Raw genomic sequence first — 24,801 nt, forward strand, 5'->3', positions numbered from 1 at the left:
TCCCCAGGCGCCCATGTGCAGCCCAGCGGGGCGTCGAGGGGCGTCCCCAGAAGCCCCCCCGCCGCTGCCCCCCGCCCTGAGCGCCAGCAGCAGCCGCACACCCAGCGCCTCGGACGTGGGGGACGAAGGCAGCACGGAGGCCCGGTCGCGGGATGGGGGTCACGGCCCCCCGGGGCTGGAGCACTCCGAGTCCCTCAGCGACTCGCTCTACGACAGCCTCTCCTCCTGCGGCAGCCAGGGCTGAGACCCCCCCCCCCCCCAACCCCGCCTGCCCCCCCCTCCCCCCCCCAGCCCCGGCCGCACTCGCACGTCTTCCACCGCCCTCCACCCCGCTGCCCCCCCCGCTCCCAGGCTGGGGGTGCTGCCCGGGGGGCGGGGGGGAGTCCTGGTGCCCCGTTGTGCCCCCCCCTTCCCCCCCCCCCCCCCCCCCCGCCCGGCTCTCTCCGATGGTGCTATCGCAGTGTACAGCCCCCCCCCCCGCCCCGCCGCCGGGTTTTTAACTCAATAAAGCCGCCCCCGCCCCCCCGGTTTATTTATATACGTGATGGTGGAGCCGCTGTCGTCTCTGCCTCGGCCGCATCCTGCCCGCGGGAGGGACGGACGGAGGGACGGAGGGACGGAGGGACAGAGGGAGGGGGCCGAGAGGTTCAAGTCTGAGCGTTTTATTGACTCGTCCCGGTGTACAAAGAAGAGGCGACGGCGGGATCGGGAGAGCTCGGCATCAAACCACGCCGGCCCCGGCGGAACGGCTCGCCCAGCGGAGCGGTTTCTTTCCCGTGGCATTTCTTGGCACTGGTGCTTCAAGGAGGGGGCTCCTCCGCTGAGTTTGGCTTGAGGGGATCCCCCTGCCCACCCCCGGGCTGGCACGGGAGGCGGCCCATGGCTGCCCCGGGCGGGGGGGGATAAAGCCCCGATGGGGACGTGTGGCCCGTGGGGCTGGGGAGAAACAGACCCCTCGCGTGTCGGTGATAACCCCGAGGGACGTGGGCTCTGGGCGGGGGGGGAGCTGGGGAGGTTGGGGCAGGGGGGAAAGAGCCGAATTCCAGCAGGATCCGCCAATTGGCCGGTTTCTAATCAAAGAAAAGCTGAACGAGAGAAAAACCCACGAGGTGCGAAAGCTTCTGGGCTGCTTTTCATCGGCAGCAAAGCGCAACCAACCCCTTTAATGAACCAGAGAAGGGACGGGGACACGGGGTGGGGACGGGGACCGGACGGGGACAGCTCCACCTCGGCCTGGAGCCGCTTCACTTCTTCTCCTTCTTCTTCTTCTGCAAGAGGAGAGGTGGCCGGTCACTGCCGGGCCTGCGGCCCCTGTCCCCTCCTCCGAGGGGCAGGTTTGTCCCCACCCCCCCCTTCCCCGAGCTGTGCCCAGGGGACTGTCACCCACCTCGGTCATGCCCAGGATCATCAGGAGCTCCCGGAAGATGTCGACGAAGTCGAGGAAGAGATCGACGCAGTGCCTGGGGGGGGGCAGAGGGACGCGCTCAGGGGGGTCCCGTCCTGTCCCCGGCCCCCTCCCAGCCCGGCCCCAGCACCCACCAGATGTAATCCTTGTCCCCGCTCTCCGCCTTCTCGATGATGAGCTGCGTGTCGAAGAGCACGAAGCCGCACATGACCATCAGCCCCAGGTAGAGGTTGGCCTGTGGGAGGGAGAGGGGACAGGAGATGGGGACAGCCCCGTGTTGGCGTCACCGGGGCGACCGGAAGCCCGTCTGTCCGTCCGTCCGTGCTGGCGGACGGGCCTCACCGTGAAGAGCCAAGTGGATCTCATGAAGACGTTAACCACGGAGGAGAGAAGCATCAGGGTGAGGCCGGAGAGAAGGAAACCTGCGGGGAGAGGGCAGGGAGTGAAGCCCGGCCCTGGCCCCACCACGGGGTGCCCCCCACCCCATGCAGGGAGCCCCCCGCCCGCCGTGGGCGCCTCCGGCCCCTCTCACCTCCCAGGTAGAGGAAGCTGCGGCGCCGGGCGTACAGGGCGCTCAGCGAGAAGCAGGCGAAGATGGTGGCGGTGCCCAGGAAGGCGGTGGGGATGATGCTAAGAGAGAAGAGAGGGGGTCACCAGGGCCCGGGGGGCGTGGGGGGCAGCTGAGAGGGGGGTCACGCTCCTACCTGGGGCTGATGGAGATGCACATTTCCAGGAGAGGCCCCAGGTTGATGCCTGGAAGGACAGAGCACGGCGTCACCAGAGCCATTTCGGAGCCGGCTGGCGCTGCGCCGGGGCTCTGGAGCCCCCCCCCTTCCCCAGGGCTCAGGGTCCTGCGGGACTCAGGAGGGTCCCTGGTGCCCACCTACCCGTCAGGAAGGCGAAGCCCACCAGCATCCCCAGTCTCTTCTGCTCCGTCTCCCGGCTGTGCGGGGTAGTTGTCAGCCAGACCATCAGCCCCAGGGCGCCCAGGCCGGTCATGAGGCTCAACTGTGGGGCAAGAGGCAGGTAACGGCCCGGCACCACCTCGCTGGGGCGGCACGGGCGGGGGGGTGTGCAAGCACGGGGGGGCCGCCTGCAACACCCCAAAAGCCCCTCACCTGGAAGAGGTGGGTCACCATGTTGATGTAGGCCCCCACGGCCGCCACGAACATGCAGAGGGCGAAGCTGGCGTAGACCTTCTTCAGGTGCTCCTGGGTGGAGGCCGAGCTGCGGGCGAGGAGGGGGCGGTGAGGCCGATGGTGAAGCCGGCGCAGCCCCCCGCCAGGAGCCCCCCCACCCCCCCCCACCCCCCCCCCCCCCCCAGGCATTAACTCACATGTGGGAGAACTTGAAGAGGGCGTCAAAGTTGATGTTCCGGTCGAAGACGTTCATGGTGCCGGGTTGGGAGTGGGCCCGCCGGCCGCTTCGCAGAGCTGCAACCTGCAAGAGGCGAGCAGGGAGGTGGTCAGGGGGGGACGCCGGAGCCCTCTCGTGCTCCCAAAATCTCCCGCCACGTGGCGGAGGGGCTCAGCGGGAGCCGAGGCCCTGCCCGTCCCGTGCGGAGCGAGCAGCGGGTGCCGCGCTCTGCGCCGGGCTCTGCGGCGGCCGGGGGCCGGAGCCCCCCTCGCCCGGCTGGTGCAAGCGCCGCAGGCTGTTGCGAGGCTGCGTCTGCCACCCCCCCCGGGGGGGCCCTGACCCCCCCTGGGAGCGCTGCCGGCAGCTGGAAAGCGTCTTTGTGCCAGGCTACTATTAGCACCCGTAATGACGTCCCCAGAGGAGGCTGTGGCAGCGCGAGGCTCCCTGCAGGGCTCTCCTCCTCCTCCTCTTCCTCACCCCTACCCGCTGCCAGCCCCTGGTCTGGCCGGCTCGGGCGGTGCTGTTTACCCTGGCACCCGTGGGAGCCCAACCAGCCCAGCAAGAGGCACAAACCACCTGTCCCTGAGGGGTGGAGGGGACAGAAGGGGTTGAGGCAGACAGGCCCTGAGGAGGTGCAGGCCGTGGAGCTGTCAACCAGCCGCCCCGGCAGAGGGAAGGGCCTGGGGGGTCTCCTCCTGCCCCACCAGCACAGCCCCCCTGTGCCTGCTGTCCTCAGCACTGGGACAGCAAGAGCTCGGTTGTCACCGGGCTGGTGCCCCCATGCCAGTAGGGACCTCCTTGGCTTGGCCTCGCGGTGGGGCAAAAGCGGAGGTCGGCGCCCCACGGCCTCGCGGGGGGTTGTGCAATGGGGGACGCGGCCTCTGTGCAGGGTGTGGCAGCCTCCTCCCGCCATGGCGGGTGACAGCGGGTTTCGTCACCCAGCTCCGCAGGGAGGGCAGGCCGGCCCCAGCCCCCGGGACGGCGGAAGGACCCCCGGCCTCCCGCACTGGGGCCAGGGAGCCGGGACAGCAGCCCTTCACCTGGCACCGAGATGGGGCCGGAGCCGTTTCGGTTGGGCCGGTGACGTCCCCAGCCGGTGGCCCGAGGGCAGTTGCCAGGCGCTGTTGTCAATGGGTAACCGGGACTGTCACCGCCGGGCGACCTTTACCCACCGGTGCCAGCGCCCAGCCCCGGCCCTGGCACTGCCCCGGGCCCGCCGGCAGCTGCCCCCTTCCCCTGCGGGCGCCTCCGAGGGGGCCTCCTCCAGGATCCCCCCCCGCCGCTGCGGCCCCCTGGAACCACACGGAGCCCCCACGGGGGGGGCTGGACCCGGGTGTAACCCCCCCCCCCCCCCCGGCAGCGAGGCTTGGGGGGCGGGGGCAGGAGCTGCCCAGGCCGGGTCGGGCCCCCCCGGGATGAGGCCTGGAGGAGGGGGCAGGAGCCGATCGGGCCCCCCGGGGTGCGGCCTGGTGCGGGGGGGCAGAAGCCGACGGGGTCCCCCGGGATGAGGCCTGGCGGGGGGGGGGGGGGGCAGGAGCAGACCGGATCCCCCCAGGGTGCGGCCTGGTGGGGGCGGTGGGGGCTGCCCGGTCCCGCAACCGCCGTGAAGGCCCCGGGGGGGGCGCGGTGGGGACCCCCGAGGCCGGGCCGGGCCCCCCCCGCCACCGCGGTCCCCTCAGCCCTCACCTGCGCGGCGCTTCGCCGTCCGTGCCAGGCCTCGAACGGTCCCTCACTCCGCCACGCCCCCTGCCCTCATTGGCCGTCGCGCGGCGCAGACCCGCCCTCCGCCTCGTTCTATTGGCCCAACGCCACCACCAGGGGCGAGGCGGGGCGAACCGTCGCCGCCGCCCATTGGCGGCCGGCCGCGCCCGGGAGCCGCCGTTGGCCAGGCGCTCCCCCCCCTCCCCTCCCTCGCGCAGAAGCGCGACGCTCATTGGCCGCCGTTGACGCGGCCGGGCCAATCGGCACCTCCCCCGCTCGTTGCCTGCGCTTGGGCGCCCCCCGGTGGCGCCGCTGCCCCTCCCGCCCTTGGGCGCCCCCTGGCGGCTCCGCCGCGGGCGGCCCGACGGGGCGGGACCGGGCGGGGCGGGGCGGGGCGGGGCCGGGAGGCGGTGGCGGCGGCCGGACGCGACGGGCTGAGCCTCCCCCGCCGCCCCCCGGTGCCTGGGCCGGGGATGGGGAACGTGGAGAGCGCGGACGGGGAGGCGCTGCCCCGGGGCCCGGGAGCGGTGGCGGCGGCCCCGGGGGGGCCCGGGCTGCTCGCCCCGGGCAAGATGCCGATGCCGGAGCCCTGCGAGCTGGAGGAGCGCTTCGCCTTAGTGCTGGTGAGAGACCGACCCCCGCCGCGGCCCCGGCCGCCAGCTGCGCCCCCGCCCGCCCGCCCGCCGCCCCCTGCGCTCCTCCGGTTCCCGGTGCGCTTCCCCCCCCGTCCTCCGTGTCTACTCCCGCTGCTCCTCCTCCGGGTCCCGCTGCGCCCTCTCGGTTCGCCCCTACCCGGGACCCCTCCCGGGGCTCCCTCCCGGGCCGGACGCGCCCCGCCGCCGCGGTTCCCCTCCCGGCGTCCGGCTGCGGGGCCGGCGGGCGGGCGGACACCGCCGGGGAACGGCACCGGCAGCCCGGAGGAACCGGGGGCGGGCTGGCAGCGCCGGTGCCCGAGGCGATGGGCAGTGGCTGCGGGTGGGGGGGAATCCCATCCCGGGACAGCCCCGGGGGGGGGGCGTTGACGTCGTTCCCGGTGCCACCGGGGAGGCCCCTTCGGCCCCGGGGCTTTTTGGACCGGGGAAAGTCCCGTCCAGGCGGCGCACGGGGCTGGGTGCGGGGGGTCCCCCGTGGGTGCGGGTCCCCAGGACTGGGGGTCCCCATGGGTGCGGTGTCCCCGTGGGCGCCGGTGCCTGCCGCGGTGCCCGGTCCGCTGTCACAGCCGGGGCGGGTGGTCTTCCCGCAGCGGTCACCGGCCAAGGTTGCGGTGTCACCGCAGCACCGGGCCGTGGCTCGGCGGTCACCCCACACCGTGACCCCGGTGCCATCAGGACCACCGATGCCACGGGGGCCACCGTGTCCCACCGGCACCGGGCTCGCGGCACAGCGGGCCCATCCGCAGTGCCAGCACGGTGCTGGCATTATTTGGGGGGGGGGGACACACGCACCGTTGGGGGACACCGTGGCTTGGGTGACACCCATGACACACGGCCCCCAGTGCCCGGCACCACCGTCCCGGTGGTGGCCGTAGCCAACGGAAGCCGCATCCGGGCAGGGAAATACCGAGCGTGGTCCCACGGGGGCTCTGGTAGGCGGAACTGGGGGGTACCAGGGGGCACTGGCACCCCCAGCGTGGGACTGTCCCACCGGCGGTGACACCCGCGGGGTCGTTGCCCGTCGCCGCATCCCACTCGGGGCGGATGCGGCGGCCGGTCCCCGTGGGGCCGGTGGTAGGGGGGGGGGACGCATCCTGCTGGGCTACGTCAACAGTGGGGGTGGGGGGAGGATTTTGGGGGAACCCGGTGGCGCCACCCCCCAAAATCCTCCCCCCACCCCTGCCGTCGACATCGCTCGGTGCCATCCCGGCTACTGCCGGGGAGGAAAATATTTCATCATGGGATGGGGCTCCAGCGCCGGTGGCCCCCGGATGGGCACGATCCATCCCCAATTGTCCCCCAACACGGGGGTGGGCTCCAGCCCCGGTAACCCCCGGTTCTGAGCCCCGAGGTAGCTGGAAGAGATGGTTGGGGGGGGGGTCCCCGGGGCGGTGGCGGAGGAAGTGCCCGACCGGGAGCGGCCCCGCTCCCGCCACAAAGGCAGGAAGCCGAGCGGCGGGAACGCCGGCGAGGGCGGCCGAGCTTCAAAGCCCACCCAGTGCCCCCCGCCCCTGCCCAGGGGCCTCCATGTGCCCCCCCCCCCATCCCCAGCGTGTCCCTGCCGGGCCCCACGGTTTTTGCCGTCGGCCACGGTGTAGAAATCATCGTGGCCCTGTGGGGAGGGAGGCACCGTCCCCGCTCCCGGGGGTGATTTTGGCAGGGGGGACACCCCATCCCGGTGGTGACGTCCCCGCTGCCGTGGTACTGTGTGTGTCCCCCCACCCCGTTCCCGGGGGCGGACGGCCTCGCCCAGGCTCTGCCCCGGTTTCCTGCGGTTCCGTGGGGCCTGGATGACCAGGGGAGGGATAATTTTAGCTGCCACGGGGCGGGTGGAGCGCCGGCACCTCCCGGCTGTGGCGGTGCCTGCCTCCTGCTAACGGTGCTGCCCGGCAGCCGCCTCGCCGGGGTGGCATCACCCAACAGGGTGGCATCGCCCACCGGGGTGGCGTTGCCCGCCGGGGTGGCATCACCCACTGGGGCACCCCCGAGCGGCGCGTGGCCATCCGGCATTCCCGGTTTCCACCGTGGCGTCCTCTTGGTGATACGGGGGCCCTGGGCTGCATCCTGCACCGGTGGTCCCCAGGCTCTGCCGTGAAGATGCCCGGCGCCCCGTGCCGCGGTTGGGGAGCGGAGGCTGCGGTTTGCTGGCGAGGAAGCGGGTGCAGACAGGAAGGACGCGTCGGTGCCGGGGAGATTTGGCGCTGGCTTGTGGCCCCGGTGGCACCGCTGTCCCCGTGCCAGATGTGTGTCCACTGGTGCTTCCCGGTGCCAGGGAACCGTGGCTGTGCCGTGGGGCTGGGTGCCCTCAGTGGGGGGACCCTGGCTGTGCCGTGGGGCTGGGTGCCCTTGGGGGGATTCATTGTCCCCATGTCCCCTGGGGTGACACCCCCCCTCTGCCCCCCAGAGCTCCATGAACCTGCCCCCGGACAAAGCCCGGCTCCTGCGCCAGTACGACAACGAGAAGAAGTGGGACCTCATCTGCGACCAGGTGTGTGGGGGGGGGGGGGTTGGGGGGGGCCATGGGGGGTCCTGGGGGGCGGGGGGGGGGCTGTGTTGCTGTGTTGGTGTCATTGACACCCCACTGTCCCCCCCCAGGAGCGGTTCCAGGTGAAGAGCCCCCCCCACGCCTACATCCAGAAGCTGCGCAGCTTCCTGGAGCCGGGTGTCACACGGAAGGTGAGGGGCTCGGGGGGGGGGGGGGGGTCCTGGGGGGGGGGGGGGCAGGAGGTCCGGGGGAGGGCACGGCTCAGCCTCGCTCTTCCCCCAGAAGTTCAGGAGGAGGGTGCAGGAGTCGACCAAGGTCCTGCGCGAGCTGGAGATCAGCCTGAGGACGAACCACATCGGGTGAGCGTGGGGTCCCGGGGGGGGTGTCCCCGGGAGGGGGGGGGTGTATGTGTGTGTGGGGGGGTCCTGGCATCGTCCCCCGCCGCAGCTGCAGGGGAAGTCGGAGGCGCTGCAGGAACTGGGCCGGTTCCTGCTCTGGCCGTGCCTCGGGCCGGGGCTGCCAGCGGGCAGGTCCCGGGGGCGGATGCCGCGGGCGGATGCGCCGGCGATGACGCCCTGTGGGAACCAGCGCGGCCAGATCCTGCCCGGCTCCTCCCGGTACCGGGGGGCTCGGCACCAGCCCCAAACTGGTGGCACCTCAACCCCTGCCCCGGTGACTTCGCCCTCCGGCGCGTGGCGGGAGGCACCGGAGCGGCACGGGTTGGCCAGAGGGACGGGGGAACGTTACTGGGGACACTGGGGATGTCACCGGCGGGTGCCCATGTGCTCGGGATGGCTTGTGCACGTGCCGGGCTGTGCCCCGCCACCGGCCCCGCCGTGGCCGCACCGTGCGGCTCTTCCCCGCCCGCAGCCCGAAAATAGCAGCAGCCGCCGGAGACAGGACAGGGGCTGGGGCGGGGGGCTGGTGGCGGCAGGAAAGGGGGCGCCGCGTCCCCCCCGGTCCCCCCCCGGCTGCCTGACTCTCTGGCTGCAGGCAGGGCTGCAGGCAGGGGCACGGGCAGGTGTGGGGACCCCAAGAGTGGGCGTTCACACCCTGTGCTCGGGTGCAGCCCCCTCTGCCCACGCCCGCGCCCCCACCGTGCCCACAGCCCCTCTCCCCGTGCATGCACTCCCCCCCCCCCGTGCAGACCCCCCCCCCCAGCCCATGCATGTCCCCTGCACGCTGCCCCTCTCCCCGTGCCCCCCCACACCCTGTGCACCCCCTCTTGCACCCAGACACCCCATGCACACCCTCCAAAGGACACCCCCCCCCCGCTGCACACCCCCCCGTGCACATGCCTTGTGCACACCACATGCACCCCCTCTTGCACACCCCATCACCCCCCTCCCCACCCCCAGGCACGTCTCAGCCGGGCTCCTTGCCCCACGCAGCACCTCACACCTGCACCCTAACACCCTCCCGGGGGGGGCTGGGGCACCCTGAACCCCACCCCCCCCAGCCCAGGGTGCCCAGGGCTGGGGGCACAGCTCCAGCACCCATCTCAGCTTCCCACCTTGCGCCCGGGGCCGAGCCCTCCCTGCCCTGCAGCCGGCAGATAAAAGCCCCTCCGGTGCTGGCACCGGTGATAGCAGAGGGGCTGCAACCGTCGCTGGAGCCCTGGGACGCCCCTGTCACCCTCTCCCCATCCTCGCACCCAGCCGGGGGTCCCCATGGTGGTGGTGGGGGATCGTGCCGCAGGGGGGGTCCCCGGCTCCTGCGGGCCCTGATGGGTGCCTGGTGCTGTAGGTGGGTGCGCGAGTTCCTCAACGACGAGAACAAGGGGCTGGACGTGTTGGTGAACTACCTGTCCTTCGCCCAGTGCGCCGTCATGTGAGTAGGGCGCTGGGGGTCCCTGGGGTGCTGGGGGTCCCTGGGCTGCTGGGGGTCCCTGGGGCGCTGGGGGTCCCTGGGGCGCTGGGGGACTTGGGGTACGGAGCGTCCCGGTGCCCTGTGGCAGCTCCCTGCTGCAGGTGGCTGATACCGCTCGGCCCCTTATCGGCACCGGGGCAGCCTGGCTGGCACATGGGGACCTGCCTGCCATGGGGTCCCGAGGGACACGGGGTGCTCGCCCCCCCCCCCCCTCTTGTCCTCCCACGCTGGGGCTGGGGAGGGTCCCAGGGCCACCCTCGCGCCTCTCCCGCCGCCGCTGCTGCCCGCTTCAGCGCTTGCCGCGGTGGCCGTGCCGCTCCGCGCCGAAGCCGTGTGCTCCCCCGCCGCCGCGCGCGCGTGTCCCCCACCCAGGTTGGATTTTGAGGGCCTGGAAGGCGGCGAGGACGGCGCGCTGGAGAAGCTGCGCGCCTGGAGCAGGTCCATCGAGGATCTGCAGCCCCCCAGCGCCCTGCCCGCCCCCTTCGCCAGCAGCCTCGCCCGCTCTGCCCGCCAGACCGCCCTACGGTACGTACCCGCCGGCTGCAGGGGTACGTCCCGCCGCCGCTGCCCCGCTCCGCCGGCGCCGGTGGGCCACGGCGCTGCCGCTTTGCTGCGTGTTGTGCCGCGCCGGGCACCGTCCCGCCGCGGCGCTGGGCCGTGCCGTCTTGCCCTGCGCCACGCCGTGTGCTGCCTGGGGTGCGTGCTGCGCGCCCGCTGCCTTGCGGTGCATGTGGTGCCGCGTGCCGTCGTGCCCTGTGCCAAGAGCCGTCCTGCGGCGGTGTGTGCTGTGCCATCGTGCCCTGGGCCGTGCACGATCCTGCCGTGGTGTGCCAGGCCGTGCACCGTCCCGCCCGTGGTGTGGGCTGTGCCGTGCACCATCCTGCCCCGTGCCATGCACCATCCCGCCCGTGGTTTGGGCTGTGCCGTGCACCATCCTGCCCCGTGCCATGCACCATCCCGCCCGTGGTTTGGGCTGTGCCGTGCGCCATCCTGCCCCGTGCCATGCACCATCCTGCCCGTGGTGTGGGCTGTGCCGTGCGCCATCCTGCCCTGTGCCATGCACCATCCTGCCCGTGGTGTGGGCTGTGCCGTGCACCATCCTGCCCCGTGCCGAGCACCGTTGCGTGCCTGGTACGTGCCATGCCCTGGGTGCCGGCTGCCCCGTGGTGCACCCCGAGCACAACGCCGGACCTTACCCATGGTGTGCCTGTGCCACGGCACGTGCCACGCGTGCCGCATCCTGCGCTGCCTCGCGCCCCCGTGTCCCGCCCTGCCGGCCCTGCGCCCCGCGTCCTGCCCCTCCTTCTGCCTCCGCTCGCCCCCCGCTCTGGCTCTGCCCCCCCGCGCCCCGGGGTAACGCGCCCCGTCTCTGCTTCCAGGGCCGGGTGCCCCCCTCTCTGGCTGCGCTCTCTCTCTCTCTTCTCTGCGCCCGCCTCGCCGCTCGCCCGCCGGGTAAGTACCGGCTGCCCGGGGCCGGCCCGGTGCTCGCGGCGGCTTCGCTCCGTGTCTCCACCAGCCTCTGTCCCCTCTCGCCCTTCGACCGCTTCTCTCTGCCTCTACCCCTCCGAAAGCCCCGCCGTCCCCACGCTGTCCCCACCCTGGTCCCCGCCGTGGTCCCGCGGGGCCGGTTCCTGCCCGGGTGAGCGCTGGCAGTGCAGCACCGGCGGGGCGAGGGTCCCGCTCACCAGCACCCCGTGTCCCCCCCCACCCAGCTACGGCACGCTGCCGAGCCGCAGGGCGCTGAAGAACTCGCGTCTGGTGAGCCAGAAGGATGACGTCCACCTCTGCATCATGTGTCTCCGGGCCATCATGAACTACCAGGTACCGCCGCCCCGTGGGGGGGGGACACACCCCCCGGTGCCACCACGCTGGCACGGCTGACACCGTCCCCGCTCCGTCCCCACAGTACGGCTTCAACCTGGTCATGTCCCACCCCCACGCCGTCAACGAGATCGCCCTGAGCCTCAATAACAAGAACCCCAGGTAAGGGAGGGGTCCGGTGGCGGGGGGGGGGGGGGGGGGGGGGGTGTGTGTCCCCAGTGCCAGCTGGGTGTGACGGTGCCGGCGCTGCCTAGGACGAAGGCGCTGGTGCTGGAGCTGCTGGCGGCCGTCTGCCTGGTGAGGGGCGGCCACGAGATCATCCTCGCTGCCTTCGACAACTTCAAGGAGGTGCGGAGGGAGCGGGGGCAGCAGGAGCAGGCTGGGATGGGGGTGGGGGGGACGGACTGGGGCAGGGAGACAGGACCAGGCTGGGATGGCGGCACTGGGGGCGCCAGGATTGGGGACCAGGACTCAGGGAATGGAGGAATGGGGGACACCAGGACTGGGATGAGGAGTCTGGAGCGCAGGGGTTGGGGTGGGATCAGGGAGAATGAGGCCAGGCTGGAATGTGGGGTGTAGGGGGCACCAGGAGCAGACTGGGATGGGGGGGGACAGAGACTGGGGTGGGGAGACAGGACCAGGCTAGGGTGGCGGCACTGGGGGCGCCAGGATCAGGCTGGGATTGGGGACCAGGACCCAGGGAATGGAGGAATGGGGGGCACCAGGATCAGACTGGGATTGGGGACCAGGACCCAGGGAATGGCGGAACAAGGGACACCAGGACGGGGATGAGGCGTCTGGAGTGCAGGGGCTGGGGTGGGATCAGGGAGAATGAGATCAGGCTGGAATGTGGGGTGTGGGGGGCACCAGGAGCAGACTGGCATTGGGGGGACTGGAGCACAGGGGATGGGGGGGCTGGTGGCTGGGGGGGGGTGTGGGGGCCAAGCCGGGTTAACCCCACATCTGCTGCCGGCTCAGGTCTGCAAGGAGAAGCACCGCTTTGAGCGGCTGATGGACTATTTCCGCAACGAGGACAGCAGCATCGACTTCATGGTGGGACACCCGGTCCTGGGCGAGGGGGAGGGTCTTTGGGATGGCAGAGGGGTGCTCGGGGGGGGGGGGCTCGTGGTGACACCAGCCCTGCCCGCAGGTCGCCTGCATGCAGTTCATCAACATCGTGGTGCACTCGGTGGAGGACATGAACTTCCGCGTCCATCTCCAGTACGAGTTCACCAAGCTGGGGCTGGAGGAGTTCCTGCAGGTACGGGGGGTCGGGGGACCAGGGGAGCCCCCCCCCCCCCCCCAGGAGCCCCCCCCCCCCACCCCGCTCCCATCCCTGACGCCGCCCCGGTGCCCGCAGAAGTCGAGGCACACGGAGAGCGAGAAGCTGCAGGTGCAGATCCAGGCGTACCTGGACAACGTCTTCGACGTGGGGGGGCTGCTGGAGGACGCCGAGACCAAGAACGTGGCGCTGGAGAAGGTGGAGGAACTGGAGGAGCATCTGTCCCACGTACGTGAGCGCGGCGGGGAACGCTGGGACGCTCCTCGCCGGGTCATGGGCCATGTGGTGATACCAGGGGGGGTCCCTGAGCTGGTGTCACAGCCCTGTGTCCCCCCCCACCCCTTCCCTGCAGCTGACGGAGAAGCTGCTGGACCTGGAGAACGAGAACATGATGCGGGTGGCGGAGCTGGAGAAGCAGCTGCTGCAGCGGGAGAAGGAGCTGGAGGTGGTCAAGGTGCGTGTGGGGGGGCTGTGGGGGCCGTGGGGAGCGGGGCAGGGTCCCGGCCCCCCCCTCTCCCGGCCTGACGGGTCCTCGTCCCCAGGAGACCTACGAGCACACGAGCCATCAGGTGCACACGCTCCGGCGGATGATCAAGGAGAAGGACGAGGCTTTTCGGCGGCGCTACGGCTCCGAGCCGCCCCCCGTGCTGGGGGCCGAGCCCCCTCCCCAGCCTGACCCCGAGCCCCTGGAGGAGGCCCTGCGGCTCCCCGTCCTGCCCCCCGTGGAGGCTGCACCCCCCCCGCCCCCGCCGCCGCCCCCCCTGCCACCCCCCGCGCCCCCGCTCCCAGGTGAGGCTGGGGGAGTCCCCGGGGTATCCCCAAAACTGGGACATCCCAGAGCTGGGCTGTCCCCAGGGTGCCAGGAAGAGGCGGGAAGGGGGGGGTGTCCCCAAAACTGGGCCATCCCCACTGGGGCACGGTCTTACCGTCTCCTCCCTTTGCAGGCAAATGTCCCCCGGCCCCACCACTGCCCGGGGCTTCGCCCTCCATCGCCCTCACCGTCGGGCTCTCGGGTAGGTGGGGAGGGTGTGGGGAGGGGGACAGGGACAGGGGGGGCACCGGGACTGTGGGGAGGGGGACAGGGAGGGCACCGGGACCATGAGGAGGGGGTCGAGGGACAGAGGAAGGGGAAGGGTTGCAGGTATCGGGGTGTCGGGGTTGCAGTCGCCAAGGAATGGGTGCAAGGACCACGGCACAGCGATGGGGTGGTCCAGGGGCTGGTGACAACCTGGGGACCGATGCACCGGACTGGAGTGGCTCAGGGTGGGCACAGGATGTGTCCCCCTGCCCTGGCGGGGGGGCTGAGCTGGCTCCTGCCCCCCCCCCCCCCCCCGGCAGCCATCCGCATCAAGAAGCCCATCAAGACCAAATTCCGGCTGCCCGTTTTCAACTGGACGGCGCTGAAGCCCAACCAGATCAGCGGGACGGTGTTCAGCGAGCTGGACGACGAGCGGGTGCTGGAGGTGAGCCCCGGGCCCCCCCCCCCCCCCCCCCCCCCGCCCGAGCGGCTGGGTGGGCGCCGCCGCCGCTGCTGCCGCCTCTGAGCCACCCCCCGCCTCGTCCCCTCAGGACCTCGACCTGGAGCGCTTCGAGGAGCTCTTCAAGACCAAGGCGCAGGGTCCGGCCATCGACCTCGTCTGCGCCAAGAACAAGGCGTCGCAGAAGGCGGCCACCAAGGTGACGCTGCTGGAGGCCAACCGCGCCAAGAACCTGGCCATCACCCTGCGCAAGGCCGGCCGCAGCGCCGAGGAGATCTGCAGGGCCATCCACACGTACGTGCCCCCCGCGCTGGGGGGGCAGCGGGGGCGGGTAATGGGGTGCAAGGGGGACCTGGCAGGGGGCGAGGGGGCTAATGGGGGGTGCAGGAGGGCCGGACAAGGTGCAAGGGGGGGGGGCTTGGTAAGGGTGCAGAGGGACCAGGCAGGCTTCAAGGGGGCTGGTTAGGGTGCAGGGGGTTTGGCTGGGGTGCAGGGGGGCTGGTTGGGGTGCAGTGGGTCCAGGCAGGGTGCAGGGGGGCTGGTTGGGGTGCAGTGGGTCCAGGCAGGGTGCAGGGGGGCTGGTTGGGATGCAGTGGGTCCAGGCAGGGTGCAAGGGGCCTGGTTGGGGTGCAGAGAGGCCAGGCAAGGTGCAGGGGTTCTGGTTGGGGTGCAATGGGTCCAGGCAGGGTGCAGGGGTTCTGGTTGGGGTGCAGAGAGGCTGGTTGGGGTGCACGTGGAGCCAGACAGGGTGCAGGGTGTCTGGTTGGAGTGCAGAGGGGCCAGGCAGGCTTCAAGGGGGCTGTTTGGGGTGCAACAGGTTTGGCTGGGGTGCAGAGGTTGTGGTTGGGGTTCAGTGGGTGCAGGGGTTGTAGTTGGGGTGCAGAGCAGCCGGGCAGGGTGCAGGGGGGGGGGGGGGCTGGTTGGGGTGCAACGGGTCCAGGCAGGGTGCAAGGGGGCCAAGCAGGGTGCAGAGGGGGCTGATAGGGGTGCAGGGGGTCCAAACAGGGTGCAGGGGGTCTGGCTGGGGTGCAGTGGGTCCAGGCACGGTGCAAGGGGGCTGGTTGGGGTGCAGGGGGTCCAAGCAGGGTGCAGGGGGCTGGTTGGGGTACAACGGGTCCAGGCAGGGTGCAGGGGGGCCAAGCAGGGTGCAGGGGGGGGGCTGATAGGGGTGCAGGGGGCTCCAAACAGGGTGCAGGAGGGGCTGGTGGGGGTGCAGGGGTGCGCAGGCAGGGTGCAAGGGGCTGTAGTGAGGAGATGGTCCCCGACGGCGCGGGTGCCGGGGCAGGTTCGACCTGGCGACGCTGCCGGTGGACTTCGTGGAGTGCCTGATGCGGTTCCTGCCGACGGAGGCGGAGGCGAAGGCGCTGCGGCAGTACGAGCGGGAGCGCAAGCCGCTGGAGGAGCTGGCGGACGAGGACCGCTTCATGCTGCAGTTCAGCAAGGTGGAGCGGCTGCCCCAGCGCATGGCCATCATGGCCTTCCTCGGCAACTTCGCCGAAAACCTCCAGATGCTGACGCCGGTACGGAGCCGGGAGGGTTTGTACCCGCTGGGGCTGCCTGGACCCTGCGCCCCAGCTGAGCCCCCCCCCCCTCCCCGCCTCCTTTTGTCCCCCTGCAGCAGCTCAACGCCATCATCGCCGCCTCGGCCTCCGTCAAGTCCTCCCAGAAGCTGAAGCACATGTTGGAGGTGGGTGCGGGGGGGGACACCGGGGTTGGAGTCCTGCCCTCCATCCTCGCTGCGGCTGGGCCGAAGGGTCCCATGGAGGGGGGTCTTGTGCCTCCCTGACAGCCCCCCCCCCCCCCCCCCTTGACTTCCATCCCCGGTGCTTTTCCCCTGCAGATCATCTTGGCGCTGGGCAACTACATGAACAGCAGCAAACGCGGCGCTGTCTACGGCTTCAAACTGCAGAGCCTGGACCTGGTGGGCAGCCCTGGACTCCCACCCCCTGCCTGGGTCCCTGGGACCGTGTGGGCTCCGAGGAGGGGGGGGGGGGGGGGGGGATCCCCCAGCCCTGACCCCTCCCAAACCATCCCGCAGCTCCTGGACACCAAATCGACGGACAGGAAGATGACGCTGCTGCATTTCATCGCGCTGACGGTGCGGGAGAAGTACCCCGAGCTGGCGACCTTCTGGCAGGAGCTGCACTTCGTGGAGAAGGCGGCCGCAGGTGCCCCCCGCTGTCTCCGCGCCCCCCCCCCCCTCCGGCTTGCCCGTCCCCTGGGGCCGTGGGTCCCCCTGACCCGTGGGTCCCCGCAGTGTCCCTGGAGAACGTGCTGCTGGACGTGAAGGAGCTGGGCCGGGGGATGGAGCTGCTGCGGCGGGAGTGCGGCCTGCACGAGAGCGGCGTCCTGCGCGCCTTCCTGGCCGGCAGCGAGGGCAAGCTGGAGCGGCTGCAGAAGGACGCGCGGACGGCCGAGGTGAGGGTGCGCCTCGCACGGCCTCGTGTGCACCTCGCTTTGCACGGCCCTCGTGTGCACCTCGCTTTGCACGGCCCTTGTGTGCACCTTGCCTTGCGTGCTCCTCGTGCACACCTGCCTTTGCACGGCCCTCGTGCACGCCTGCCTTTGCACGGCCCTCGTGCACACCTCGCTTTGCACCGCCCTCATCCACACCTTGCCTTGCGTGCTCCCCATGCACGTCTGTCTTTGCACACCCCTCGTGTGCACCTCGCTTTGCACGGCCCTCGTGTGCACCTCGCTTTGCGTGCTCCTTGTGCACTCCTTGCTTTGCACACCCCTCGTGCACGCCTGCCTTTGCACCGCCCTCATCCACACCTTGCCTTGCACGCCCCTCGTGCACGCCTTGCTTTCCACACTCCTCATGCAGGCCTGCCTGTCTTTGCACACCCCTTGTGCACACCTCGCTTTGCACGGCCCTCGTGTGCACCTTGCCTTGCGTGCTCCTCATTGCGTGCCTTGCTTTGCACACCCCTCGTGCATGCCTTACTTTGCACACGCGTGCACACCTGCATTTGCACAGCCCTCATCCACACCTTGCTTTGCACACCCCTCATGCACACCTTGCTTTGCACGCCCCTCGTGCACACCTTGCTTTGCACGCCCCTCATGCACACCTTGCTTTGCACACGCCTCATGCACACCTTGCTTTGCACGCCCCTCGTGCACACCTGCCTTTGCACGCCCCTCGTGCACACCTTGCTTTCCACACTCCTCATGCACGCCTGCCTTGCTTTGCATGGCCCTCGTGCACGTCCATCTTTGCACAGCCCTCGTGCACGCCCTCCTTGCACACTCGTCATGCCGGGAAGCCACCGGGAGCCCGTCGGTGACTGCCCCGTCCCCCTCGCCAGGACGCCTACAACACGGTGGTGCGGTATTTCGGCGAGAGCCCCAAGACGACCCCCCCGTCCGTTTTCTTCCCAGTCTTTGTCCGGTTCATCCGTTCCTACAAGGTGAGGGGGGGGGTCGGGAGGGGACACACGGGTGCTGCGGGAAGGGGGAACCGGCTCCCACCTCCGTCCCCTCGCCCCGGCAGGACGCGGAGCAGGAGAACGAGGCGCGGAAGAAGCAGGAGGAGGTGATGCGGGAGAAGCTGCTGGCGCAGGAGGCCAAGAAGCAGGAGAAGGTGAGCGCGGGTGGGCACCCGGGTGGGCTGGGGGGGGGGGGGGGCGACACGGAGGAGACACCCGTGACCCCACCGTGGGGCTCCCGTGCGTCCCTCGCAGCGGAACAAGTGGCAGCAGCAGGAGCTGATCGCGGAGCTGCGGCGCCGCCAGGCCAAGGACCATCGCCCCGTCTACGAGGGCAAGGACGGCACCATCGAGGACATCATCACCGGTACGGCCCCCGCCGCCCTCCCCACCCCGACCCGCCCGGACGCCTGGGTCCCACCCGCGGGTGGGGGCTGACGTCTCCCTGTCCCGTGTGTGTCCCCCCCACCCCCCCGCCCGCCGTGTCCCGGCCGTGCCCCCTCTGCAGCGCTGAAGAGTGTCCCCTTCACGGCCCGCACTGCCAAGCGGGGCTCGCGCTTCTTCTGCGACCCGTCCCACCACGACGAGTCCAGCTGTTAGCCCCCAGGTACCGCCTGCATGCCGGGACCCCCCCCCGGGACCCCCGGATCCCCCCCCTTCCCGGCCCCGCATGCCCCCTCCTGCACGTCCCCTCCCCGCATGCCGTCACCCCGGGGTGCCCAGCAAAGCCCCCCCCCCAGCCCCTCGGAAGGGAGCAGGGTCCTGGTGCAAGGCTGGGTCCCGGCACAGGATCCCGGCACCAGATCCTGGTGCAAGGCTGGGTCCTGGCACAGGATCCCGGCACAGGATCCCCCGTGCAATGCTGGGACCCAGTACGCAGTCCTGGCACAGGATCCCAGCACCAGATCCTGGTGCAATGCTGGGACCCAGCACAGGATCCCCAGTGCAATGCTGGGACCCAGTACGCAGTCCTGGCACAGGATCCCAGTACCAGATCCTGGTGCAAGGCTGGGTCCTGGCACAGGATCCTGGCACAGGATCCCCAGTGCAATGCTGGGACCCAGCACAGGATCCCCAGTGCAATGCTGGGACCCAGTACGCGGTCCTGGCACAGGATCCCAGCACCAGATCCTGGCGCAAGGCTGGGTCCCGGCACAGGATCCCGGTGCAAAGGAGATCTTGGCACAAGATCCCGGTGCAAGGCTGCGTTTCCAGCATGGGGGGGCTTTGCTGCACGGGGTCCCAGTGCAATACTGGATCCCAGTGCAATACTGGATCCCACCTCAGAGTCCGCTGCAGGCTGAGTCCCAGCACAGGATCCCGGTGCAAGGCTGGGTCCCAGTGAGGGTCCTGGTGCAAGACTGGGTTTCCAGCATGGGGGTCTTTGCTGCAGTGTGGGGGTCCCAGTGCAATACTGGCTCCCAGCATGGGGTCCCAGGGCAAAAACGGGTCCCAGTGCAATACTGGAACGTAGTGCAGGGTCCCAGTGCGATACTGGGTCCCATCACAGGGTCCTGGTGCAATACTGGAACCCAGTGCAGCGTCCCAGTGCAATACTGGGTCCCAGCGCAATATTGGGTCCCAGCCCAGTGCCTGGAGGACTGGCCCCAAGCTGCCTCGGCCCCGGGGGGGGTCACCCAGGACCATCCCCCAGGCCAGGCGCCCCCTGACCCCGTCCCTTCTGTCCCACAGCCCGCAGGTGGATCCGCCTGTAGCCGAGCGAGGGTAAGGACCCCCGGGCCAGCCCCGGGCAGGGGGTTGGGCGGTGGGGGCTGGGCTGCCTCAGTGTCCCCCCCCCTCACCCCGCTCTGCCCCGCAGGTCCGAGGGGAGGTCTCCGTCCTGCCCCCCAGCACCCCGCAGGGACAGCCCGTGCCACCGTCCTCGCCTGGGCTCGCAGGTGGTGTCCCCATCCCCCCCCTGCCCCACACCGGGGGGGGGACACACTCATGGCCCGGACCCTCCCCCCCCACCTGCCCACAGCAGCGCCCCAATCCTGCCTCCGGCTGCAGTGGGGGCTCAGCGCTGGTGGCTGACCCAGGGGGTGCCCCCTCCTCATCGGGGTCCCCTCATCCCCATGGGGGGCGGGGGGGTGTCACCGCCCCAGAGCCCCCATCCTGCTGTGGGGATCACAGGGGGGGCAGGGGGGGCAGGGAGGGCCCCCCCCTCCCCGCGCTCGTCACTTTGACCACTGATGTGAACACTAATTGCCAAAAAAAAAAAGGGACCAAAGCCAGGCCGGGGCAGGGGAGGGGTGGCAGGATGGTGCCCCCCACCCCACCCCCCCCCCCCCCGGACACCTCCCCAGTGACTTTTTGTACATGTGAAATATATGGAGTCTTTTACACGACCGCTGCCTGCTTTGGGGGGGCTGGGGGGGAGGCCCAGGGGGGACCCAGGTTTCTGGGGAGCCCCCCCATGCCAGGGGTCCCTGGGGCAGGGGCGGGGGGCATCCATCTGCGGGGAGCAGACCCTTAAGCAGGGCTTTGCGGTGGTGTTATTAAAGCTGGGGGATTAAGGGAGGGGGGGACTTCCTTTGGGGGCGGGGTGGGGGGGGGCGTGAGGGGAAGCCCCTTCACCAGCTCCAGGGTGGGGCAGCCCCAGTTCACCCCACTGCCGGCAGCTGCTGGGGTGGGGGGATTGGGAGCAGCTTAGGGCTGGGGTGGGAGGTGGTGCAGGGGGGGGGGGCAGAGGGGCAGGATGCAGCCCCAGGAGCAAAGGAAAAGGGGGACGGAGGGGCAGGATGAGGCCTGAGCATCCCCGGGGCAGAGCAGAGGGGGCACGGCAGGGCAGGACGGGGCCGTGGGACCCCCTGCGAGGGTCTAAAGGGCCGGGAGGAGGGGGGCTGCGGCCCTAGAAGGGCAGAAAGGGGTTGGGGAGGCAGGATGCGGCCCTGGCACCTCTGCTGGCGGGCTGGGAGGGGCAGGGTGCTGCCCCAGAGACACCCCCCCCCCCCCCCCCAGCAGCCGTGGGGCAGGATGCAGCCCCCCACAGCAGGGCAGGTGCCCGGGCTCCCTCCCCGAGCGGCGCCTGCCCCACCAGCCCAGGGATTAGGCCTGAAACAGGGAATAAAAAGTTTCCCCTAATCCTCTCGGGGGGGATTACCAGTGCTGCCGCGCCCATGGCCGCATCCAGCCCCGGCCCCAGGACCCCCCCCCCAGCACCTCCGCTGGCCCCGTTGCCTTTTAATCCATCTGTACACGCCGGGGCCACCGCAGCCCCCCGACGCCGTCCCGCTCGGTCCCCAAGCGCCGTCGAAGATGCTGCAGGCAAAGACGCTGCTGTCCGTCCGTCCGTCCGTCCATCCTTCCGTCTGTCCGTCCGCTGGGCTCGGGCCGGTCCCTACGCCCCCTCGGCGGCCCCCTCGGCCCCGGGGGGCGGCCGCTGCTCGCCCTGTGCCGGGGCGGCCGCCAGGCCCTCGGCCTGCAGCAGCAGGTTGCAGCCGAGGAAGAAGATGGCGAAGGCGACGGCGAGGCAGAGCACCAGCACGACGGCGATTTGGGCGGCCTCGGCCACCCCCGCGGTCCCCCGGGCACTGGCCTGCACCAGCGTGGCGTTCATCTCCTCCTCCTCCTCCTCCTCCTCCTCTTCTTCTTCCTCCTGGGAGCGGAGTGCAGGGTGGTGGCCGCCGGGGAGGGTTTAAGTGATGTCAGGGACCGTCTTAGCCGCCCCCGCGGCCCCCCTCGCTCTGCTGAGAGGCTGGTGCCCAGCAGATGCCCCCCCCCCCGGGGGGGTGGGGAAGCAGCTTTGCCCCCCACCGCGGTGCGGTGGCGGGGCGCGGAGGCCTGCACGGAAGGGGGAGCATCCCGTCCCCTCCCCGGGGGGGGCGCTGCCCCACTCGGGGTATCACTGTGGGGGGTGGGCAGCACTGACCCAGCCCGGGGGCATCAGAGCCCCCCCCCATCCCTGCCGCTCCCCACTGCGGCCAGCGAGCCCCACGGCACGGGGACACGCTGGGGTCCCCCAGCTCAGCGCTGGCACCCGTTTCCCTCCCGTCCCACGGCCACGCCGTGACAGGACTCCACGTGAAAGGAGAAAAAACTTTATTTTTGCCCCAAAAGGAGGCAGCGAGCTCGTCCCCGGGCCCCGCAGGGGAAGCCGAGCGAGGGCAGAGAGCGGCCGCCGGCAGGGCCGTCAGGGATTTGGACGTCACCCCCCGGCCCGTGCTGACCCCCAGCACCGCTCTGCCGGGCCACGAGCCCGGTGCCGCCGCCAGCCGGGCCGCCCAGCAGCTCCTGCCCCAAGGCCTCGCCCCCCCTCAGCCAACCTGGAGCCGCCGAGCTGGTTCTCCAAGGCAGGCGAGCGCCCCGCGGTGCAAACCAAACCAGCGGCACCCCCCAGTGAAGGGCCAAGATGAGTCCAGCTCCTCGCAAAGGATTTTTTTGGGAGGTGGAGAGGAGGGATCCAAGCGGAGACGCTGCCCCAAAGAGCCGGGAGCCGTGGCGGAGAGGTGCCACCACGTCGGGGTGAACCTGCCTCGGCGGCACCTGCTCCTACAAAGCCAGCGTGTCCTTGATGAGGCGGCGCATGGTGGTGGTGACCGAGGTGCCCAGGGAGTCCGTGATCTGGTAGGAGATCTTGTACAGGTAGGGCTGCACGTCCTTCAGGCTGGTGTCGAAGACGTTGTCCACCTCCGACTGGGTGGGCATCTTGGGCAGGTACTCGTGGCGGTTCATCACCTCCACGATGTTGATGATCTTCTCGCAGAGCTTCTCGCCCACCTTCTCCCGGCAGATCTGCCGCTCCTGCTCGTTCGCCAGGTTCACCACGTTCACCTTGATGGTCCACAGCTCCCAGGGGATGCACTCGTCCGAGAAGGGCCAGCGGGACTTCTTCTTCTGGTAGAACTCCAGGGAGATCTGCCCCATCCCGTCGCTGCCCGAGCCGCGCAAGGCGTCCTGCCGAGAGAGCACGGGGCCCCGCTCAGGGCGAGCCGGGGACCGACCCGACCCTCAGGGGCGAGGGCACAGCACAGCCCGCAGGGTTTTGAGCTCCCACTTTTGGCCCCGCCGGTGTTGCAGAAATCACCAGATTTAGGATTTTAGGATACTGCTTAGAAACCCCCTTACTTCTCCCATCTTGATTTGAACATCAAGAATTCTGCTTAGTAGATATTAGTAAGGGTGACTAGTGGTAATTTCAGGTAGATCAGTCTCAAATGGAATAAATGATTCAATATAAAATAAAACCTGTATTGCCACTGCTGCTAGCGTGCCTCTCTAAAATTCCAGACCTGAGGTATTCATCAACCCACGATCTGTTAGTGGTTGGAAACAAGGATAATGTGTTGTAGTCCCAGATGTCTGCTGGACAGGATTTATGATGGTGCCCATTGTGTGTAATCTTTGAATCGTGACCAAAGCAGGTACGAGCCAAGAGCCTACGAGCCAAGGACATGCTCCTTGACCAAACACGGTCAATTCAAGGAGTGGTCGAGACCTCTGACTCACGGACCACCTACCCAAATTATACCCCCTACTCACAAGGGAACAATACAAGACTACGACAGAGGCTGCGTGGTGATTTGCATCAGAAGCGAGGAAGGAAGAACCAATCGTTGAGAGGATGAAATTAAATATGCATTGTATAAACGAAATATGCATGAATTTAATATATAAACACTTGTGGATTGCAACGTGCAGGCGGACACCTTTGGGAAGGATCCCACGTCCCCGGTGCGCATCGTTAATAAAGGACGTCGCTCCTGATCTAACTGTGTGTGAAGGAGTTTTTCTGACCACTGCAGATTGGCAACACCAGCTCCCCACGGGGCTCCCTCACCTCGAACCCCACGGGGCTCCCTCACCTCGAACCCCACGGGGCTCCCCTTACCTTGAACTCCCCGACAGCCTTGCGGAGGGCCCGGTCGAGCTCCTCAGAGGAGACGCGGACGTAGGCGAAGTCGATGAAGTCGCAGTCCACGTCCTGGGTGCCCACGGTGCCGATGGAGTAGGTGCCCTCCTTCTTGTAGTGGAACTTGCCGGTGCTGCGGTGCAGCAGGACGGTGTGGAGCACGGCCAGCATGGCCTCCTCCACCTGCCGACCCTCCACCGACACCTCCAGCACCTCCGCGCGGCAGTTCATGGCGGGGGCGGCTCCGAGGGGAGCGCGACAGTAGGTCCTGCGGAGGAAGGAGGGTGTTGGGGAGGTGGCCAGTGGTGCCCCGGCTTGGGTAACAGCCCCTCTACCAACCCCCCTCTACCCACCCCCTGCAGACCCTGGTGTCCCAGTTCGTGCCTCCCCACCCCACATGGACCCAGATGTCCCGGTATGGGCCCCCCCCCGACCCCGCAGGGGCCCAGGGGTCCCGGTCCGGGTCTCTCCACACACCGCTCTCCCCCGGAGAGACCGAGGCCCCCCTCAGCCTCGAGAGCCTCGGCCCCCTCGGTCCCCAGCCTCCCTCACCCAGGGACCCCAGCCCCCTTCACCGTCTCCCGGGCCTCCAGTACCCCTCACCCCCGGCCCCCCTCACCCTCTCCCGGGGTCCCGGCCCTCCTCACCCCCTCACCCCCGGCCCCCCTCACCCTCTCCCGGGGTCCCGGCCCTCCTCACCCCCTCACCCCCGGCCCCCCTCACCCTCTCCCGGGGTCCCGGCCCCCCCAGCGCCGCCGGCCCGGCCCGCACTCACCGCCCGGGCCCGACCATCTGACCGCCGGGAGGAGGGAAGTGGGGCAGTCCATCTACGTAGGTGGGGTAGGGACACATCATCTACCGAAGTAGCGGCACCTCCCGCCGCAGCAGCCGTGTTTCCTCAATTCACCTCTCTTTCCGTTCTCTTTGTGCTCATCGATGTCGTTTCCAGCCGCGGTGCGGCCTCCAGGGGCGGAATCGCTGCCCCCGTTCCCCAGCTGCTGCCCCCCGCGCCGCTGCCCGCTTGGTTCGTTCCGGGAAGGTGCGCCACAGAGCTGGGCCTCCCTCAGCGCAGAGCGACCCACTTCCTGGGGGAGCGCCCGAGCGCACAGCGCCCCCCTGGTCTGGAGGCTCCTCGGCCGTACTGCAAGCGGGGCTGGGGGTCCCCTGCCCCCTGGTGACCCCTGGTGACCCCCCGCAGTGCCATGGCCCAGGACGGGCGGGACACACGGCAACAGGGGTCAAGGAGAGAACACGGGGATGTACATGGGGACACGGGGCATGGGCCATGGGGCCGCAGGGACACGGGGGCCACCAATATGGGGACATGGGGAAAGCAGGGACACAGGGACATGGGACCGCAGGGGCACGGGGGATGTGGAGACATAAGGAAAGGGGGGACATGGGGACTATAAACACAAGGGACAGAGGGGCATGAGGATATGGGGACATGGGATACTGGAGATAGGGAC

General features: G+C 70.1%; 4 protein-coding genes across 5 annotated transcripts in view; 2 read left to right on the plus strand and 2 right to left on the minus strand.

The window, feature by feature from the left end:
* Positions 1-244, plus strand: part of NCKAP5L (NCK associated protein 5 like) — an 8,432-nt gene extending 8,188 nt beyond the window's left edge. The window contains 1 exon segment of the mRNA XM_086478578.1: positions 8-244. Coding sequence (XP_086334704.1) covers positions 8-244 — 237 coding nt within the window.
* An 866-nt stretch (positions 245-1,110) lies between these two features.
* TMBIM6 (transmembrane BAX inhibitor motif containing 6) lies at positions 1,111-4,477 on the minus strand. Its single transcript, XM_086478686.1, has 10 exons — positions 4,448-4,477; positions 2,742-2,845; positions 2,524-2,632; positions 2,293-2,413; positions 2,110-2,158; positions 1,938-2,035; positions 1,748-1,827; positions 1,540-1,640; positions 1,388-1,460; positions 1,111-1,268 (listed from the first exon to the last, which is right to left on the minus strand). Exons 2-10 carry the CDS (start codon positions 2,795-2,797, stop codon positions 1,245-1,247), a joined length of 711 nt encoding a protein of 236 aa, XP_086334812.1. The 5' UTR covers positions 2,798-2,845; positions 4,448-4,477; the 3' UTR covers positions 1,111-1,244.
* Positions 4,478-4,935: 458 nt separating this feature from the next.
* FMNL3 (formin like 3) lies at positions 4,936-18,081 on the plus strand. Of its 2 annotated transcripts, none has more exons than XM_086478594.1 (26): positions 4,936-5,085; positions 7,520-7,603; positions 7,711-7,791; positions 7,883-7,959; positions 9,347-9,430; positions 9,842-9,994; positions 11,182-11,290; positions 11,376-11,452; positions 11,545-11,638; positions 12,269-12,343; positions 12,441-12,551; positions 12,651-12,800; positions 12,925-13,026; positions 13,115-13,361; positions 13,517-13,585; positions 13,911-14,035; positions 14,142-14,344; positions 15,336-15,570; positions 15,669-15,737; positions 15,891-15,971; positions 16,089-16,218; positions 16,308-16,468; positions 17,362-17,463; positions 17,547-17,636; positions 17,737-17,848; positions 17,990-18,081. In XM_086478594.1, the coding sequence occupies exons 1-26, from the start codon at positions 4,936-4,938 to the stop codon at positions 18,079-18,081; spliced, it is 3,063 nt and encodes a 1,020-aa protein (XP_086334720.1). The 2 variants fall into 2 exon arrangements, with proteins under 2 accessions (XP_086334720.1, XP_086334721.1); XM_086478595.1 differs by having other exon boundaries at positions 17,547-17,632; positions 17,718-17,848.
* Positions 18,082-21,725: 3,644 nt separating this feature from the next.
* On the minus strand, positions 21,726-24,124 carry ATG101 (autophagy related 101). Its single transcript, XM_086478663.1, has 3 exons — positions 24,108-24,124; positions 23,312-23,600; positions 21,726-22,377 (listed from the first exon to the last, which is right to left on the minus strand). The coding sequence occupies exons 1-3, from the start codon at positions 24,122-24,124 to the stop codon at positions 21,973-21,975; spliced, it is 711 nt and encodes a 236-aa protein (XP_086334789.1). The 3' UTR covers positions 21,726-21,972.
* Between the last annotated feature and the right edge of the window lie 677 nt (positions 24,125-24,801).

The sequence above is a fragment of the Leptosomus discolor genome, chromosome 27, assembly GCF_034619465.1.
Source record: "Leptosomus discolor isolate bLepDis1 chromosome 27, bLepDis1.hap2, whole genome shotgun sequence".
NCBI classification, from domain to species: domain Eukaryota; kingdom Metazoa; phylum Chordata; class Aves; order Leptosomiformes; family Leptosomidae; genus Leptosomus; species Leptosomus discolor.

Bases quoted from the DNA above. Each gene is read 5' to 3' on its own strand.
- FMNL3 (XM_086478595.1), top strand. From the start codon at position 4,936: ATGGGGAACGTGGAGAGCGCGGACGGGGAGGCGCTGCCCCGGGGCCCG. The intron at 7,792-7,882 runs GTGAGGGGCTCG...CTCTTCCCCCAG, and splicing joins AGCCGGGTGTCACACGGAAG to AAGTTCAGGAGGAGGGTGCA. The intron at 13,586-13,910 runs GTAGGTGGGGAG...CCCCCCCGGCAG, and splicing joins CCTCACCGTCGGGCTCTCGG to CCATCCGCATCAAGAAGCCC.
- ATG101 (XM_086478663.1), bottom strand. The intron at 22,378-23,311 runs GTAAGGGGAGCC...CTCTCTCGGCAG, and splicing joins AGGCTGTCGGGGAGTTCAAG to GACGCCTTGCGCGGCTCGGG.
- TMBIM6 (XM_086478686.1), bottom strand. From the start codon at position 2,797: ATGAACGTCTTCGACCGGAACATCAACTTTGACGCCCTCTTCAAGTTC. The intron at 2,036-2,109 runs GTAGGAGCGTGA...CTTCTCTCTTAG, and splicing joins TGCATCTCCATCAGCCCCAG to CATCATCCCCACCGCCTTCC. The intron at 1,828-1,937 runs GTGAGAGGGGCC...CTCTCCCCGCAG, and splicing joins CAGCTTCCTCTACCTGGGAG to GTTTCCTTCTCTCCGGCCTC.